This window comes from Rattus norvegicus, chromosome 20 (genome assembly GCF_036323735.1).
Source record: "Rattus norvegicus strain BN/NHsdMcwi chromosome 20, GRCr8, whole genome shotgun sequence".
Lineage (NCBI taxonomy): Eukaryota > Metazoa > Chordata > Mammalia > Rodentia > Muridae > Rattus > Rattus norvegicus.
In genome coordinates, this window is record NC_086038.1 from 9,380,478 (window position 1) to 9,400,279 (window position 19,802).

The window sequence follows — 19,802 nt, forward strand, 5'->3', positions numbered from 1 at the left end:
TGCCTGGTGGCTGCCTCCCTCCCTGCCTGCCTGCTTGTCCTGGAACTTAAGTTGCATGAAGTTGGGCGAGTTGGTAAATATGTTATTCCAGCTTTACACAGAATTCCCTCTCTTGGGAGTCCCGTTTGCACCTTGTGATCTTGGGAGTCTTTTTACAGGTCTGGTTCCGGGGTGCGTTTTTGTTGTGAGTGGGCTAAGAGCGATGGTGGATCGAATTCTGACAAACCGTTTCTGTTTAATCTCCCATGGGAAATGGAGCCTTTAAAAGCCTAGAAAGTGCTCGATTGGAGGAGTTATAGTTTGTCTTAGTTTAAAACAAAACTCTTGAAGCTGTTGGAGAGAGTTTGGTTCTCAGGTTTGCCCTTTCAAAAAAGGTGCCATAATTTTGACATGTTGCCTTAGGGTGCTCTGATTTTTTGTCTGTGTGCTAAAGCCTGGAAAAGCCCCTGGGGCCATTACTCTTGCGTTTGCTAACTTCCACCCACTCCTGAGTCTCCTCGAAGAGTTGATGGGCTCTGGGTAGCTCAGTGCTGGGAGGATCGAGGGTGTGTCTGTTCCTCAGCTCTTGGCCAAGCTCTCCGTGTGCTCCTGAGCCTGGTAGGGGTGCTGCCTCACCAAGGAAAAGCTCCTAATTGCTCTCCTCACCCTGTCCAATAATAACACTGCCTTCTTATCCTTTTCTCTAATGGCCTGAAGTTCTCTGGGAGCTTCTAAGAGGTGACATTTAAAAACTACTTTAACTACTTTCTCGGGCTTGGGATCTGCGCCAAAGCCTGCCAGCCAAGTCACGTGCTCCCCTGCTCTTCAGGGATAGGCAGGAGGAAGTGTCCTTGTGCCTGAGAAGGTACCCCCAGGGAAATGAACCTCCTGGGTGTGAAGACCACCTAGCTGGGTTAACCTCATCTCTCCTCTTAGAGCAGCGGTTCTCAACCTTCCTAATGCAGTGACTCTTAAATACAATACCTCATGTTGTGGTGACCCCACCAACCATAAAATTATTTCATTGCTACTTCATAACTGTAATTTTGCTACCTATATGGTAATATACATATTGGTATACCTATTACCTATTGGTAATATACATATCTGATATGCACCCCTGTTGAGGCCAAGACCCACAGGCTGAGAACCGCTGCCTTAGAGGGCAAGCTATGCCTTGGGCTCCAGGAGGCTATGTCAGTGGCCTTCATGACCTGGAATTTTGAGGGAACAAGTTTTAGAGATGCTGTCCAGGCCATCAAGAAAAGGACTTTTTTTTTTAAAAAAAAATTATGTGAACACACTGTCGCTGTCTTCAGACACACCAGAAGAGGGCATCAGATCCCATTGCAGATGGTTGTGAGCCACCGTGTGGTTGCTGGGATTTGAACTCAGGACCTCTGGGAGAGCAGTCAGTGCTCTAACCACTGAGCAATCTCTCCAGCCCCAAAAGGGACTTTGTTAAGCAGAGTTCTCAACCCCCTAAATGTAGACTTGACATCTGTCCATCCTCCAGTGCACTTCTTTTGAGAATGAATACCCAACCCCCACCAGGCTACATCATCAGCTCGGTGAAATCGCTAACAGTATTTATAGAAGCCAGGAGCTCTCCCCACCCCCCACAACTCTTTAGGGCCTTTGCTGTTGGGTGTTTGTTGGATGTTTTTGTGCGGCGATATGACAGATTGGTTTCCCTGGTCACAGGGGTGAAATTTTCAGTATTTTAGTGGAGGGGGGGGAATGGACTCTGGTTTGCTATTTTTTAAGCCCTGTGCAATCGAAAACAAATCCTTTAGTCAAAACCATCAAACCGCAGCAGAATTACTTCACAGGTGCATTCGAAGCACATGTAGGACCAAGCCCAACAAACTCATTCTGAGCAAACCCCTCTTTGGAAGATACCATTTACTTATGGAGGTTTGAGCCAACGTCCCCCAACTTTTGGTTTAGTCTGGAGGTAACCCTGCCTGGCCTCCAACTCGAAATGGACCTTCTTTTTTTTTTTTTTTTTTTTTTTTTTTTGGTTCTTTTTTTTCGGAGCTGGGGACCGAACCCAGGGCCTTGTGCTTCCTAGGTAAGCGCTCTACCACTGAGCTAAATCCCCAGCCCCTCGAAATGGACCTTCTATCTCAGCCTCCTGAGTGCTGAGATCACCAGGCCTAAGTCACTTGGCTGACTACCACTGAGTTCTTTGCTTTTGTTCTGAGCTGGGATATGGGACAGGGAAACCCTGCCCTCCCTGAAACTCACCTACAGAACCACTCACACTTGTACTGATGGACTGTCTACTACGCCATGGCCTTCCTGAGACCACGTCTTTGGGTCTCGTTGCTTGTACCATTAGTCTGTCTTTTAGCTGGAGAAGTTAAGGGAGCAGGTGGACTAGTGGCCCATCACTGCAGATCTGTGTAGGGTCAGGAACAAGTGACCTTTGCTAAGGCCCCGTGGGCCCCTGGGAAAGGTAGAGCTCTCCTAGCTGAGGTGGCAAGGGCCTCCACACCTCTATGATGGTTCTGGGGCTGGTCTCTTGGAGTTTATTGGTTGTGTTTATGTGACCTGCTAGGCTTGGAACCCAGAGTCTCCGTCCTGCTGTTCCACTACCAAACCAAACCTCAGACCAATGCACGCGGCTGTGGAAAGCTCAGAGGAAAGGAGGAGATAGATGAAGAAGTATTTTCCACTTTGGAAATCTACAGTGCCTTGGGATATATGTCCTGAGGGCGGCTTGGGGCTCAGGATAGGAGACATGCCTTCCGGAGGGCTGGACCCCTTATTAGTGCGAAGGCTTTGTTCTGCCCCTTCCAGAATTGCCCCTCTTCAGCCCAGTTCTCAGAGCACGCTCACAGGAGAGGGAACCACAGTGGCACATGGGAAATTCACCCCTTCCCTGTTAGCCGTGTCAGACTCAATTGCAGACCCACGACCTAAGCAACTGATGACTGGTCCCTTCTGTCATCCTGCCCAGGCCATAGTCCTCAATTGCTAAGGCTCACAGGAAGCCTGACTGGGGAGTAATGAAGTGAACAAGCCTAGTGCCCACCCCATGCTCTGATAGATGCCCATGTGATGGACATAGACATATGTTTCGTGGCCAGACTCATCTTTGGAAGCCCTAAAGGCAGAGAGATGAATGCCCACTTCCCTGCAGGAATCATTAGAGCATCATGTGACCTCCAATATGAGCAAACCTCCCTGAGGCACCCGTGGTACGAGCTTCCTCTGGTATCCGCAGTGTGGCCTTTGGTCAGGCGTGGGGTAGCATCTCCCCTTCTGTAGAATGACCGGTGCCTGCCAGTGTCTCTCCAAGGTACTCTTGTCAGGGTCACGGATTCTTAATGCCTCTCTTTCTCCCGTAGAGCTCATCTCCCTGATGGAAGGAAGAGGGGACAGGACCCAGTAGAACCCATCTGAGGTTGCTTCCCGGGCCGTGTGAACCGCAGGGCTGTCAGAACAACTTTAACCTGTTTCTCAAGTGGCTGATTTCCGGACTAGAGCACCGACTGAGATCAGGGGGCAACATAAATGGCTCCGCTCCCCATGGGCGTCCGCTTCATCATCTCCTTCTCCAGGGATCAATGGTAAGCTCTGGTGATGGTCTGTCCTCTGGAGTGTGTTTTGGGGACAGAGCAATAGTGGGCATCTGGTGACTTCTTAACTCATATTCTGTTACGGAACATGGGCGTCCGTCTTTCCCATAGCTAGTGAATGGTGGCTGCTGTGACCTGTCGCCCTCAGGAGGTCTGTGTTTTAGTGGTGACACCACAGACGGCATTTGGACTTCTGAGTAGTTTGGGTGACTTTTTGAATAACCACCGTTCTCACAGAGCGTAACACTGGTCTGTTACCCTCCCCTCGCAGTAGAACACAGCAAGGGTCCAGGCTACTTAGAGAAGGTAGGGTTTGTTTTGACTTACGGTTCCAGAGACCATCTCGGCTGATACACACAGAAGCAAGTGGCAGGAGAGACTAGTAGTGGGGGTGGGGGAGAGGATAGGGGTAGAGGGGGGTGTCTAAACCCAACTTCCTCTGGCAAGCCTGTACCACTCAAACCTCCCCAAATACCACTACCACCAAGGGACCAAGTGTTCAGATGCCAGAGCCCGGTAAGGGGACATTTCCCATTTAAACCACCACAACCCAGGGTTGGGGATTTAGCTCAGTGGTAGAGTGCTTGCCTAGCAAGCACAAGGCCCTGGGTTCTGTCCCCAGCTCCGATAAAAAAAAGAAAAAAAACAAAAAAAAACAAAAAAACAAACCACCGCCACAACCAGCTGTGAGCAGGATTATGAAATGGTGCTCATGAAATAAGGCCCGGTACCTCTGGTTCCGGATGAGTGGCCTAACTGGATGGGACAGAGCAGAGGTGAAATCGACAGACCAGAATGCCACATGAGAGGGTGTCCCTCCTGGCCGCTCTGTGACTCTGTCGCCTCACAGGGGGACCTGGTCTTGCCATCCTCCTTAAGGGGGCGGGGGCGGGGGGTGATTCAGAGTGGAGCTCCCCCGGCTCCGTTCCACCCTTCTCCTAGTCTGTCAGAAAGGAAAAAAAACCGTACCCTTTCTCCTTGTGTTTTATTTTTGTGGTGCTGGGTTCAAATCCAGAGCCTGGTGCGTACTAGATTAAGCACTCTGGCGCTGAGCTGAGGCCTCCGCCCTTCTCCTCCCGTTTGATATTGAGTGCTTGGGCACAAGCAGGTTAAACTGAAGAGACCGGTGAATGAGAGAATAAAAAGATTTGTATCACGAGTTCATGGAGGTTCGCAGAGAAATGTGCGCCCGAGGGCCCATTGAGAACCTGGGGCTCATTATTGTCTTTAATAGGAGACGTGGCAAAGGCCACTGAGGAAGAAAACACATGGATTTTTTGGGAAGAAAAAAAAAGTTCTTAAGAGCACAGGTAGTGGGAACTGATTTTTTTTTTCTTTTTTTTTTTTCCGGAGCTGGGGACCGAACCCAGGGCCTTGCGCTTGCTAGGCAAGCGCTCTACCGCTGAGCTAAATCCCCAACCCCGTGGGAACTGATTTTATCTGTTGCGGCTGATAGAGAAGTCTCCTAGCCTTTCTGGTTGCTTCTGGGAGACAGAAGGTTTTGTTTGTGTTAGTTAGTTAGTTAGTTAGTTAGTTACTTAGTTAGTTACTTAGTTACTTAGTTACTTAGTTTTCTAAATCTTTGGAAGCTTGCTTTGTGGCTTCTAAGAGGCTTCAGGAACTCAGCAGCTCTCCACCCAGTCTTCTATACAGGCTCATTTTAATCTACTCAAGGCTTCACACAAGACCACTGGGCTCCAAAAGGTCACAGGGTAGCTTTGAAACCACTTGCAGATGGCATCCCTCAGTGGCTTTCCTTTGAGGCCTGCTGAGACTCTAGCCACACACCCCTTTAAACACTTCTACTGGGAGACTTTTAGCTTGTTTTATAAATAGATGGTTGTTACTATTTACTGTTTACCCCGTCTGCACCTCCTGCTGTCTGTGTGTGTGTGTGTGTGTGTGTGTGTGTGTGTGTGTGTGTGTGTGTGTGTGTCAGTGGTAGGGTGCTTGCAAAGCGTGAAGCCCTGGTCCAAGCCTCTAATCAGTGGTCATGTTAACCACCACATCCAGTGTCCAGCAAGATCTCTGGCAGTTCCTCTTCTCACCCAGGATCTGACACAGGGCCACAACACTCCATCTCGCTATCTTGTGGTTTTTGCCTCCTTTAAGTCTAGAAATGTCCCTTGGCTTTATCCTTTGTGACCCTGAGTCGCTGAAAGGTTCAACCGCGTGTTTTATGGATGGTCTCTCGTTTTGGATAAGCAGATGTTTGTTGAGCTGGAAAGTCAGACAGTGCGTTTTTGGCTTGTGGGGCTGGGAGGGGAGGGGCTAAAGATACTATGGGAGAGAAGGGACTAGGCACGGTGGGGGTGTAATGAGAAGGGATCCTGGAGATCCAGAACAGGTTTGCACAACTGGCTCCTGGTCTCCTTTGTCTGACTCCTCTCACTGACAGAAGCCAGCATCTCAGAGACACACTCATGCCTCAACTGGTAGGAACTGCAGAAGATGGCGGGGACAGCAGAAAATAGGCAGGGACCACAGAAAATGGGCGGGGACTGCAGAAGATGGGCAGTATGCTTTGTGGTACCAGGAAACAAAACCATGAGTGAAACCCAGAGGGACTATTGCTTGCTGACCAGGTCAACAATTTGAGACTTCAAATAATTGATCCTAGGAGTAGATGATGGCCCATCGACAGAATGGCACCTGATCTCTCCTCAAACTTGTCACAGTCCATGGGCCACTGGAGCAGGCTCATGCTTCCTTCCCTAGGAGGCCAGCCTCCAAATCTGGGGGGCCTGGAAGCTGGGACCTAGGACCAGCCCCATCATCTCATAGTATGCTCCTACAAGATTTATAGTCCCTCCTTAGTGTGGAAAACAGACCTGTTGCCAAGGTAGGCAGGATCTTAGGTGAACAATGTTCGTCTTTGTACTGGGTAGTTTTGTGTGTCAACTTGACTCAAGCTGGAGTTATCACAGAAAAGGAGCCTCCCTTGTGGAAATGCCTTCGTGAGACCCAGCTGTAAGGCATTTTCTCAACTACTGGTCAAGGGGGTAGGACCCAGCCCATTGTGGGTGGTGCCATCCCTGGGCTGGTGGTCTTGGGTTCTATAAGAAAGCAAGCTGAGCAAGCCAGGGGAAGCAAGCCAGTAAGTAACATCCCTCCATGGCCTTTGCATCAGCTCCTGCTTCCTGACCTGCTTGAGTTCCAGTCCTGACTTCCTTTGGTGATGAACAGCCATGTGGAAGTGTAAGCTGAATAAACCCTTTGCTCTCTAACTTGCTTCTTGGTCATGATGTTTGTGCAGGAATAGAAACCCTAACTAAGACAGTCTCCCGACCAAGGCTCTGACAAAGATACAACCTCCCTTCCATATCTGGTTGCATGGCTCTCTGAGTTCAGAAACGGTTTGGGTTCATTTCTAAACCAGCCACATTGACGAGTTATTCCTCTAAAAAGTGCGTGTTGAATCCCTGCGTGACTGAGCCGAGTAACACCGAGCCAAGACCGGTTGATGTCGCAGTGTCTCTGTAATAACCTGCCTTTCGTTGACCTTTGACTCCAACCCACCGGAGGAGGCTTGTCAGCCCTGCTCCCTGCTGCTGCTTCTCTGAGGATCCTGACACGGGAGGATACTATTAGCTATTTGTTTCATCGTTGTAACCAAATACCTGGGAAAACGCCACCTAAATAGGAAGGGCTTATTCTGCATGCTTGAGAGGGTACAGTCTCCCCTGCTAGCCAGTCCTATCATGGATGGTACCATGAGAAGGGCCTGAGGCTACTTGCTCTGATCTTAGTGGTACAGGAAGTGGGGCCAGTCCGGAAGCCTCACAGCCCACTCCCCAGAGATCTCCTTCTCAGTAAGCAGATGGCAATGGTACAGCCCTACAAAAATCACGTCTTAAAATATTTTGAGGGTTATATAACCTTACTGGTTCTCGAGTGGCGTAGATGATAGTGTTATGTTACAGTATCAAATATAAGAGATAACCCCCGAGGAGAGTCCGGCGTGCATCCAAGCCCCGAGCTGGCTAATGGGATGTGAGCTTTTTGCTTGAAACTGGGGCTAATCCAGGCTCCATTCTTGTATTGGCATGAACCGCTTGTCATATCTGCATAAGGGGGCCCTGGAGAGAAAACGCAGAGCCCGATGGCTTCTATTCCGTTACCTGATCTTCCAAGCCCACCTGTAGCATCACATAAAGCCAAAGACTTGGTCCTCTCCCGGAACAAAGCACCACGAACCGGATCCATCGTAACTTGGAAGGCTGAGGGGCCAAGCTGAAAGTGTAGCAGGGTCATGGCCGTGTGGTGGTTTCAGGTGACCTCTTCCTTCCTCCTTCAAGCACTCCTTGTGCTGCAGTATCTCTGGTACCAGCTGCATCACGCTGGCCTCCGTCCCCGTGGCCACACTTCCTTCCTCCTTGCTGTCTCTGCATGGGCTTTTGCTTTTTCACTCTAGCCCTGGTTATCTATCCTCGAACCCACTATAGAGTCCAGGCTAGCCTCAAACTCGCAGAGATCCATCTGCCTCTGCCCCCTGAATTTTGGGATTAAAGGCCCGTGTCACTGTGCCCAGCCTCTTTTCAGAGGAGGACATTAGTCCTTGGGTTTAGGGCCATCCTAACCTGACAGGACCCCAGGCTAACCCATTACATCTTCAGAAGCTTATTTCTGAATAAAGTGATGTTCGGAAACCCCGTTCTAGTCTTGGGGAGAAATGGTCTGGCAGAAGGGACGACTTCAAACTCCTGCTTTATGAATGGTGACAAGGATGGTGATAAAGCTACCAAGTGGAAGGAAGGAATTACAGAAGAACACTGAGGGACCCCACCAGGACCTCACACACAGGGGCCTCTTCTCCCTGAGGCAAGGCGGGGCAAGATGGCCACTAACAGAGAAAAGCTATTAACTGCAGACCCTCCAGGAAGGTGAAGGACAATCTGCAGCCCTTGCCTCTCCCACACCCAGCTCCTCTAAGAAGCTGAGGAAAAAGGAAGAATGACTTCGGAAATGGAGGAAGTAGGCGGGGCCTCGGCACCAGCCCCATGAAGATAAGGCTTCCTTTTTCTGCCTCAGGGAAATCCTGCCTGCTCTTCATTGACCTTTGACTCCAGCTCATAGGAGAAGCCCTGACTCAGTGAGGCTCTCTCTTCCTGAAGGGTCCATTCATGGCTTCACCAGCATGAATGAGGGTTTGTCCTGAGGAGCCCTTTTGCCTGTGTGCTCCACACCACCTTCCCAAGCCACCTTCCCAGAGCCACCTTCCCAGGGCCACCTGCAGAAGGGCCTGGTAGAAATTGGGGCTGAAAGCTACTATCTCCTCATCCTCAAATCTCCTTGCGGGAAACCTACTGAGACTGAGGAATGTAGTTTGTCTGGGATGGGCTCTCCTCAGTCCTTATCACTCACTATAGGGAGTTTCAATTCCAGCAGTGTGGAGTAGACAGAGCCTAAAGCCATGAGTCATCTCCCTGCTAGGTAAAGCCTTAGCCATCAGCCTTGGGCAGGGGCCACTGGAAGATATCCCAGGCTCCCGTGTCAAACTGAGAGGCTCTAGAGGGACATCCATGCCCAGTTTGAGGACCAGGAGAGGAGCTAGAGTCAGGCTGTGAGCTGGGGCTTAGAATGGGGTTAGGGGGGGTCAGTGGGTGGAGTCTCACACCTAGCCTCAGGCCATCAGGGGATGGGCCACAGGGCAGCTTCAGCCAAAGGATGGAAAGTACCTTCTGTTCTGCTGTAGGGAGGCATTCAGAGACAGACAGACAGACAGACAGAGGCAGAGACGGCAAGAGACAGCATGTCCTTGGTGGGGCAGTCCCAGCTCTGTCTCCTAAGTGCTTGCTTTTCTTCTTGTCACCTGGTGGGTTTTGGACGGCAGGTCCTGGAAGAACTCAGGTTTCCCCAGAGAGAAGAGAGCTCAGACAGTTCCTTATTCAGACGCAAGTTTCTTCTTTTTTTTTTTTTTTTTTTTTTTTTGGTTCTTTTTTTTTCGGAGCTGGGGACCGAACCCAGGGCCTTGCACTTCCTAGGCAAGTGCTCTGCCACTGAGCCAAATCCCCAACCCCCAGACGCAAGTTTCTTATATTTTCGTTTGTGAGCCTTACCTTTTAACAGCTGAAACATCTCTCCAGCCCCAGAAACAAGTTTCTTTTTTTTTTTTTTTTTTTTTTTTGGTTCTTTTTTTTCGGAGCTGGGGACCGAACCCAGGGCCTTGCGCTTCCTAGGTAAGCGCTCTACCACTGAGCTAAATCCCCAGCCCCCAGAAACAAGTTTCTTAATGTGAATTTGGCCCTTTTTTTCCTTCTACAGGACTACTACCCTGCCTTCTTCATTTCTTTTTTTTTCTTTTCTTTTTTTAAGACTTATTTATTATATGTAAGTACACTATAGCTGTCTTCAGACACACCAGAAGAGCACATCAGATCCCATTATAAATGGTTGTGAGCCACCATGTGGTTGCTGGGATTCGAACTCAGGACTTCTAAAAGAGCAGTCAGCGCTCTTAACCACTGAGCCATCTCTCCAGCCCGCCTTCTTCATTTCAAACGGAATCTTTAATAAAGTCTGGAAATGTGGGATTTTTTTTTGGGGGGGGGGATCCAGTTGTTTTTTTAAAAACATCTTTTTTTACTCCTTTTGTTTATGCGTGTGTGAGTGTGAATACACACCTGCACTGGTGAGAGTGGAAGTCAGAGTGTGACTCTGATGGAGTCTCCCGCCTTCAACTCTGTGGGTTCCGGGGCTCAGGCTGAGGTTGTCAGGCCCTTTAACTCACGGAGCCAACTCTCCCCACTCTGACTGGCCCAGGCTTTAGACCGTCTCTTCTCTGGTCATAAGCATCCTGCAGAGATGGTCACTTCTTGTTCATGGTTTCAAAAGTCTCCCAGTCAGGGGAAGACAAGTGTCCCTGCAGCACGTCTTCATTCTTGCTCTGTGGGCTTTATAGCAAATGGTGACCTCGAGAAAGGGTTTCTCTGGGTGTGGAGAGCCACTCACGTAAACTAACTGAACAAGCACCAGGGCCTGTAGGAACCCCACTTTAAAAGTTGTCAGTTTATTAGTAGGGGCTGTGTGTGGGATGGGACCCTCAACCCTGGGGTCTGACACTATTACTATGTAGATTGGTGTCAGACGTGGCTTGAATTGTAGAACCCCTCCAGGCGGAATCCACTAGAGAGCTGTTTGTTGTGGGGACATGGGTCTCACATATTGGGGGTGGGAGGGGTGGGGAGCAAAAGATTTTGGCTTTTCCTCCCAGCTCCTACAGGGCTTCTGAGAGAAAAAACAAAAGCAAAAAATGTAACCATAAATGTCTGATTAGAGAAGCTGTATTTAAAAGTGTGCAAGGGGCCCTAAGTCAGGGTTTCAGAGAACAGCCCCCTCTCACTGGCTTTTGAGGTTCCTTCTATGGAGAAGGGTTAGAGTTGAGAGAAAACAGCTGTTAAGATCATTGGCTGTTAGCACCTTCACTGGAGTGGGAGGTCAGGGCTCAAGGCTACCTGTCCTTGTGAGATTGTGAATGGGATGGGTGTGGGACTAACACAGCATGGCACCTCTCATGCCCGTATTACATGTGTTCTAGGTACCGGGCTTTCATTTTTATGCTGACGTTCCTGCTCTACGCAAGCTTCCACTTATCCCGAAAGCCTATCAGCATAGTGAAGGTAAGAGATCTTCACACACCGGGCTCGGCTGGCATCTGCCGGAGGAAGGGGAGCAGGAGGAAGTGGGCGGGGATTGTTAGAGACAAGTTACTCTAGCATCTTAGTTGTGGGGCCTTTTTGTTACATTTTGATCTTGCTTTCCTTTTTAAGGAACTCTAATCTTTACAATGTTTCAGGCTTTATCCCCCTCAGAGGCACGACTGGGTTGGACTACGGTTCCAGAATTCCCAAACTTAGTTAAATAATTATGTTGTCTGGATTTTCTTTCCTAGTAGATCCAGTCTTAAATGCTTCCCCAGGTGGCTCCTACCCTTGGTGTCATTTGACCCCTCTTTTGGCTCTTGAGCAGTCTCTGTAGTACAGACACTGGGGATCCTGGGAGAGCAGGTGACAGTTAGGGAACAGGTGTCCTTCTAGCCATCAAGTCATCTGTTTCCATATGAACAGGGAAGGAATCGGGTATTGTTTTCACCCCACCTTATTTGTGTGTGAGCAGCTGACTGCAGAAATGAATGGCTTTTGACTACTGTAGAAGAACCAAAGACGCTCCCCAGTGCCAAGATCAGCCTATTTACGGCTCTGTTCCCTGCTTGCCTTCCAGCAGTTGGCAGGGACCTGGTCCTGGACTCTGGAGTTATGGACTTCCCAGTTGAGATGGGCTAGTTGCCCCAGAAAGGTTTCTGGTACGGGAGACAATGTGTATTGCTGCCTCTGGGGTCCTGTGTGCTTTCTCCAGTATATTCATTCCCTAAGAAGATGCTAGTAAATGGTAGCCAGGAGTTGCTGTGGAAGCACTAGGAGAGCTTCAAGAAAGAAGGTCTTTCAAAGAGGACTGGGGGTAGGAAAGTAGTGGGTGGCTTTAAAAGCTCCGACGTGTGACATGTGACAAGGGCTCTGACATCAGCCCTGGAAATTGGAATGCTGTCTCTGTGACTCTTTCTGCCTAGAGAATTCACGCTTAGCTCCTGACAGAGGGATAGCACAGAAAACAAACATCAGGCCACCCTTACAGGGGGTGAGCACTGAAGATGTGGGATCAATCAGAGTCAGGGGGCCTCACTGGGGCTTCTAGGATTGACCTGGAAAGGTTAGGTCTACATGGTGGGTGAGGGACCACGTCCAGTACCAGGTAGAGAGTAGAGTGTCACCACGGAGTCATTGCCTGTGGGACAGGTATGGTGAGTGAGGTGGGCCTCGACACTGGAGGGTCTCTAGGGCAGGACTTTGCCCTTGGACTCTGATGAACACAGGTCAAGGTCAAATTCCATTGCCTTACGTATGCAGAAGTGACCATTAGGACCTCTAGGTTTCTTGAGGAGACGCCTTAGTTTGAACCAGAGTCCCATACCCAATGGTCCCAAATGCTTGTGTTTGCTCTCTAATACAGTCCTCACAGTGGCCCAGGGGTATCATCAGGAATAAGAGAGCTTGGTGTCTTCTACATTGGTCCTCTGGCTCCAGGGTCTCGTTTCTATTTTTTTTTAAAGAATTACTTATTTATTTTATGTATATGAGTATGTATGTGTATGTAGGTAGCTGTCTTCAGACACACCAGAAGAGGGCATTGGATCCCATTACAGCCACCATGTGGTTGCTGGGAATTGAACTCAGGACCTCTGGAAGAACAGTCAGTGCTCTTAACTGCTGAGCCACCTCTCCAGCCCTCTTACTATTTTTTAAAGATTTATCTAGTGTTTTGCCTATGTTTATGTATACGCATTGAATGCATAACTGGCTTCAGCCTGAACCTAGAATTATGAACAATTGTGAGCTGCCCAAAAGGATGCTGGGAACTGAGCCAGTGTCCTATGAAAAATAGTCAGTGCTCAGAACAACTGAACCATCACTCTAGCCCCTGGGCTCTTCTCTTAACAGGGCTGCCCAGGAGTCTCCAGGGCAGCTAACTGCTTGCCTACGGTCAGCATCTAACACCTAGACTCTCCAGTGCACCTCTATGTGCAATGCCCTTATGTTAAGTCATGAAGGCTGCTTTACCTCCTGAGGCAGACAAAGCTGTCTCTGCCTATAATTTAGATTTCACAGAGCCTGCAGCTCCCGCTCTAAATGACACAAATGAGTCAAGGAACGGGGATGATTCTATCAGGGACCCCATGAGTCACCATCTGCAGTCTGTATTTCCCAGAAGGTTATAAACAAAACTGGAATACATTTGCTTACTGGACCCCGACTGAGAATGGGCCGTGATTCGCCCAGTGACCGTGACTCATTTGTCAAGTGATGCCAGGTCAATCAGGGTGACACTCGCCTCAACTATCACTGATTGCTTTTATTTTTCTCTGATTAAAAAAAAAATAGTACCTTTAAAAGCACTCTGAAAAACCTAGAGCTGGGAGGACAATGTTGTCCCTTCCCATAATCCTCCGCCTGCAGCCAGCCATCTTTATTTGAGGCAGATGTCTTCCCTGGCTCGTAGACAGATGGGGTCTATGCCCCAATGGAGGGGAACTTTGGGGAACTCTCCTCCAGGCTGGGCCAGAGCAGAATCTTTAAATAGATGGTTTCTTAGAAATGGTATCGCATGGTCCCTGAGGAGAGGAGGGGAGGGAGGGAGGGAGGACAGTGGGGAGGGGAGAGAGGGAGGGAGGGAAGGAGGAAGGGAAGAGGAGGGAGGGAAGGAAGGAGGAAGGGAGGGAGGGAGAAAGAGGTGGGGGCTGGCTTGAGGATAATTGTTGACAGACCTCTTTGCACACAGAATTGGAAATTTTTTTTTTTAAAGTGCCAGGGCAAACAGAAAACAAAATTTAAAAAGGCCAGAGCTGTCAAGGAAAGCTGTTTTATGAAAAGTTCCAGTGCCTCCCGTGGCCATGGGAAAACCTCAGCAGAGATTTCCACTTTAGACGAGGTCTCTCTACATGCCCCAAGCTGGCTGGGGGACTCCCCAAGAAGAGAACGCTGACTTCAGACCCACAGAGATCTGCCTGCCTCTGCCTCCCGAGTGCTGGGATCAAAGGCATGCCTGTGCCATTACACCCAGCTACTTTTTTTAATCAAGTAAAAGAATCCTAAAGTTTATATGAAAAGATGCTCCTTAGGAATTAATTCCCCAAAGATGGGCATGGTCCCAGCGCTCTGGAGGCAGAGGCAGGACGATCTCTGAGAGTTCGAGGCCAGCCTGGTCTACCTACATAGGGAGTTCCAGGACAACCAGGGCTACATAGAGAGAGCCTTTTTCAATAACAACCAAAAGGAGAGAAAGAGAGAGACAGAGAGTGAGAGAGAGAGAGAGAGAGAGAGAGAGTGAGAGAGAGAGAGAAAGAATATGAATATATGAGAATATCGCCAGGGAAAGTGTTCAAAGATAACTTTTTTTTTTTTTTTTTTGGTTCTTTTTTTTTTTCCGGAGCTGGGGACGGAACCCAGGGCTTTGCGCTTCCTAGGCAAGCGCTCTACCACTGAGCTAAATCCCCAACCCTTTTTTCTAACTCTTTTTTTTTGGTTTTTTTTTTTTTGTTTTTTTGATAACTTTTTTTTTTTTTTTTTTTTTGGTTCTTTTTTTCGGAGCTGGGGACCGAATCCAGGGTCTTGCGCTTCCTAGGTAAGCGCTCTACCACTGAGCTAAATCCCCAGCCCCTTGATAACTTTTTAATAAAACAAAATAAAAATATAAAAAAAATAATGCATTTTGAGTACTATAATCAAAGTATTGGGCTGCTGCACAAGAACAGGCAAAAGGCTTAGAATAGAGGAGAGTACAGCTCTGTTTTTAACTCCGGGACTGCTGCCTTGAGATGGGTAACCTTGTCAACTTGAGGCTGAGTGACGCCCAGGAAATAAGAGAATTCCAGAAGAATACGCAGGCCCTGACCTGTCAGTAGATGAGAACACCATGCCATTCAGATTTGAATAGACACTAGGGACACACTGGAAGATCCCTCTAGCCAGAGGAAATGGATCACTTGGGGGTGGGTCTTAGAAGGGCATATCCTGCCTAGGCCCCGCCCACCACGATACCTCGCCTTCCCTCAGCTTAGAAACGTGAAGCCAAGGACAGCCTGCTGACCTAGTAAGCCAAGAGCCAAAATACAGCCTTTTATTAGTTATTTTTCTCAGGCATTTGGTCACAGCTCTCAAAACAAGCACCCCAAATTAACACAGAAACATCTTCTGTTGTTGTTTTGACAGAGTTTTCCTCTGAAACCCAGGCTAGCCTTGGGTACTCTGCCGTGATCCTGTCTCGGACTTCTGAGTTCCACCACATGTCCCACCACACCCAGCTAGTATAAATGTCTTTATTGCAGCATCCAGGGGGAAAACAAAGTGCATGAACAGATTCAATAGGTGAAAGTTTGAGAAAATTATGGCATTTTGAGTAAAAATTTAGGTCACTGAAGATGGGCTCCACTATTTTTTTAAACTTTTAAACTTACATTTCTGTATGTATATATGTATGTATGTATGTATGTATGTATGTATGTATGTATGTATGTATATGTGGGGAGGGTGCATTAGGAAGTCAAAAGATGTCCTGTGGGAGTTGGGTCGTTCCTTGTACCTGTCCTGGGAATTGAACTCAGGTCCTCAGGCTTGGCAGCAAGCACCCATGCCTGCTGAGCCATTTTACTAGCCCTGACACCCTTTTGACTGATCAGATCTTTTGTGTATGTGCATGTGGGTGTGAATGAGAAAGAGGATGTGCATACACACGTGTGTGCATGCGCACTTGTGTGTGTGTATGCAGGTGTGCATGTATATACACGTGTGTGGAAGCCAAGAGATCAACTTGAGGAGTCATTCTTCAGTCAGATTCCACCTTGTTTGTTTTGTTTTATTTGAGTCACCGGCCCAGACCTCACCAAGTAGGCTAACCTGGCTAGCCAGCTATGCTTAGAGACCTGCCTGTCTCCATTTTCCCAGGGATAGGATCCAAAGCACCCAGTGCCATACCCATATGCCCCCCACCCTCACCCCAGCATGGGTTCCAGAGCTCTAACCGAGGTCCTGGAGCTTGCAAGGCAAACACTTTTAACCGACAAGGTTAATCTCCCTGATCGTTTTATTAACCAACTGTTGTAGCAGGCTGATTGATTTTCGGCGTAGCTTGTTGAAAGATAACCCTGTAAATTTTTGCGAGGGATACTGCTTTGATGTAAGCTATGGGACACGCCCTTCCCTGAAATGTTTCTTTGGTAATCAGTCCGTGGGAGCCTTGTATTGTGAGGTCCGAGTTGAACGTCTTCCAGGACCTCTTGAATGAGACTCACTGAGGCAGTGATCGATGGAAAAGCAAGAAGAGTTTAGTTCTGCCGTCTCAGGGTCCTCCCACTTCAAGGGGAGACGACCCTGAGCAGACTTTAACAGAGAGTTATATACCTTGCAAACAACTGGGGCAGAATTCAAACCATTGGGGCAGAATTTGCACAATGGTAACTAAGCAGGGTACTGTGCACATTTGGTGGATCGAAACAACTTTCAGATCGGACTCAGTGTACCCTTCAAGACTTTCCCAAGGGGGGGAGGGGTGTGCGTCGGTTGGAAGCCACAGTTTGGCTTGTAGCTGTCTCAGGAAGTAAGCTAGCCTTTTTTTCTTCCTGGAAGGGAGGGGTCCTTGTGCTCGGGAGGTTTGTGGTGGAAATTGTCTAATCGGCCCCAAGTCTGGCTCTTTAGAACGTCTAAACGTGAGACGTTTGTTCTCCCATAAACACCAGGCTTTCGTAGCAGACATCACTGAAATATTAAACCAGAGCGATGTAATTGAGAATTAATGTGCTTTCTTAAATATCCCCCGAGTTCTTCGACCTTTGGAGGCAGCCTCCCAGCAGGGCTACAAGAGAGGCAAAGATGACGGTGAGTGGCTTGGGAGGGGTGTGGATACACTGTATCCGTCAAGGGTAGAGGTTAATTGTAGGAGCCTCGCCTAAGCACAGCGGAGCCAACAGCTGACCCTGTTGGAGGGTAAGGACCTGGGTGGTGCCCTCTGAATGAACTCCATCCTTCAGACACCCTATGACGTCATTCTTTGTCATGCTGGCTTCAGAGCTGATGTCCAGGGAGTGTGACTGAGGTCAGTCGGTTACAAGCAGCCATAGGTCTCAGCCCAGGCCTGTCTTAACCAAGAGCCCGTGACCGTAACAAACCAGGGTTCTTGATGCTGCTCACCATGGGCAGGACCTGAAAACCTTTCCAGAGACATATGGAAGATCCTGGATCATCTCTAACCTGGTCTGATTTCCATGGGTGATGTGCCCCAGACAGGTTAAGCCACTGGAGATAATGTCGATGACTCTATTCCGTAGAATCCATATCCCTCGCTTCCGTGTAAGGCTAACATTAGAAACTTACTTAGTCCGGCAGATGAGTCCCTCCTGGCTTGTGGCTGTCCTCAGGGAGCAGCAAGAGAGAAATGTCCTTGGGTGTGGTGGCCTTGACAAAGGACAGTGTACGAAGTCAGAAACTCTCACCTATTGAGGTAGCCAGAAAACTAAGGCCTCGGAGATAGAAGTGGGACACACACACACACACACACACACACACACACACACACACACACATCTTAAGGCCTCGGAGATAGAAATGGGACACACAGACACACACACACACACACATACACACACACATACACACAGACACACACACACACATACACACACACACACAGACACACACGCGCGCGCACACACACACACCACAATTTCGTAGCCCTGACAGGGGTAGCGGCCTGAGTGGGGAAGGGCCAAGTGACCGTGTTCTGTTCGGCATGAGACAGAAGCCAGAGAGCCTCTGTGGCACATGGATGCTACCATGTGGGGAGACAGTCACTTCAGTTTATAAGGTGGTGAGCTTTTGGTGTGACATTTAAGTCAGAACAGCGCAGGGATGTGCACAAAGCCACCGCTGTAGAGAAGCTACATTCACGTGCCGTGCTGGGGCTCAGCGACTTGTGTCCAGAAATCTGGTATCCAGCCAGGATGATGAAGGCAGCCTTTCGGACAACAAGGTCCCATAGCTATTCTGTCCCGACGGAGGTAGACAAGCCTACCGCCTGCTTAGGGGCCAGGTGGCTCCTTGCCCCATGCTATATAGCAGGGCTAGGATTCTGTACCAACCCCCAGGCCCCGTGACTCTCAGGATCCAGTTCCTGAACACTGGAAGGATTTCTTGTCCTCAAAGGAGCATCTCCCTGACCAGAAGTTCCTCCTTGTCACCTTTCACCCACACCTGATAAGGTTACTTCATCTGAGCTTCCTGTGACCCTGGACCTTTACTAAATCTAGTGGTAGGGGACACGGGTGTGACAGTGAATTCCCTATCCCTCAGTTTCCCCAGGAGATAGCCCTGGCCACTCCCACTGGAAGTATGGCCTCCTTCTTTAGGTGGCCCCATCCCCACGCTGTGTAGAAAACCTGGTATTGACTGTCAGAATCTCTGTTCTGTAAGTGGGTGGCAGCCTCCTGCAGATGGGGAGATGGAGGGAGGACACTTGTGACTTGTCAGTCCTCACGCCCCTCGGCTGTGTCATTCCCTCCCTGCCCCCCCCCCCACCAGTCAGACGCCTCTGCCCTAATACAGCTTGCTGGTCCTGGTAGGCTGGTGGCCATCTGCCTTGCTGGGGTGTGTGTGTGTGTGTGTGTGTGTGTGTGTAGATAGATAGATGATAGATTTATAAATATATATAATTTGTATGTATAATTTATATATTTACATATATAATATATAATTATATATAATATATGTATAATATAATACATATATTAATCTTAAGTGTCTGTTTGACAGGTCTTTGCCTATACACCTGGGTACCCAGGATCTAGGTTAAGGCTTTTTCAGCCCCCTGTGCCAGTCCCTACCATCCCCTTCTAAGCAACAATAAGATTTATCCTGCCACCAGGGGTGTCTTGCCTGTGCTTGAACTGGTGGAAATGAAACTGCGCAGCCCACGTTTCTTTGTCTATTTTCCTTTTGAGATCCTCATTCTTCCATTCCTCCGTAGCATCCAGCTGTCTAAATCCAGCAGTTAACCCTGTTCTTCCCCCGAGGGGCAGGCCGTCAAGGATGACTGGCAGTTGGTCCTCAGCTTGATGCTCTCTTGCCTCCTGATTGCTACCTCCATGTTAAGCCCTTCAGAGGCCGCTGGTGCCAGGCCCTGGCTGCTGTGTGGGCCATGAACTGGTGTTCTTACAAAATGCTGCCGGAGCCTCCTGTCGACAGCGGGACAGCTCCTGCGGAACTCAGACACCTACCAGAAGCCTCCCTGTGCTCAAAGAGCTGTTGCTGTCCTGGCTGAGACATCCCATTTGAACACTCCCCCCACACCCCCATCTCTGTCTGTCCTAGGGTGAGCTACATAAGCAGTGTGCTGCCGCAGATGAGCCTGAACCAAGATTCGGTGGCCCGAGCAGCAGTACCAGGCGTAGCCCCACCCACTGGCTCCTGAACAACGAGACCGAGACCGAGACCGACTGTGGCTGGGCCCCCTTTGGTGAGTTTGGGTCAAACCCTCTCCCGCCCAGGTCTCTTGGCAGCCATCCACTGGAGTTTCTACAACCTGGCTAGTCTCAGGACAGTGACGCCATCCTCGGCTGTGAATGTGTTTCAGGGATGACTGCCCCATAGCAAGCACCCGCCCACTGCGTGAAGTTATGTCTGTACTGGGGAAGTC

The 19,802-nt window shown here is 49.2% G+C and overlaps 1 protein-coding gene across 5 annotated transcripts in view; it reads left to right on the top strand.

Annotated features, from left to right (window-relative positions):
- Slc37a1 (solute carrier family 37 member 1) overlaps window positions 1-19,802 on the top strand; it is a 73,495-nt gene that overhangs the window by 18,745 nt on the left and 34,948 nt on the right. For 4 of the 5 annotated variants that reach the window (XM_039098542.2, XM_017601594.3, XM_017601595.3 and 1 more), the window contains exons 2-4: window positions 3,336-3,557; window positions 11,104-11,185; window positions 19,478-19,622. In XM_039098542.2, coding sequence (XP_038954470.1) covers window positions 3,502-3,557; window positions 11,104-11,185; window positions 19,478-19,622 — 283 coding nt within the window. In that variant the 5' untranslated portion in view covers window positions 3,336-3,501. Of the gene's footprint in view, window positions 1-3,335; window positions 3,558-11,103; window positions 11,186-16,746; window positions 16,991-19,477; window positions 19,623-19,802 lie in introns of those variants that run through there. The other variant, XM_039098543.2, reaches the window with a different exon arrangement.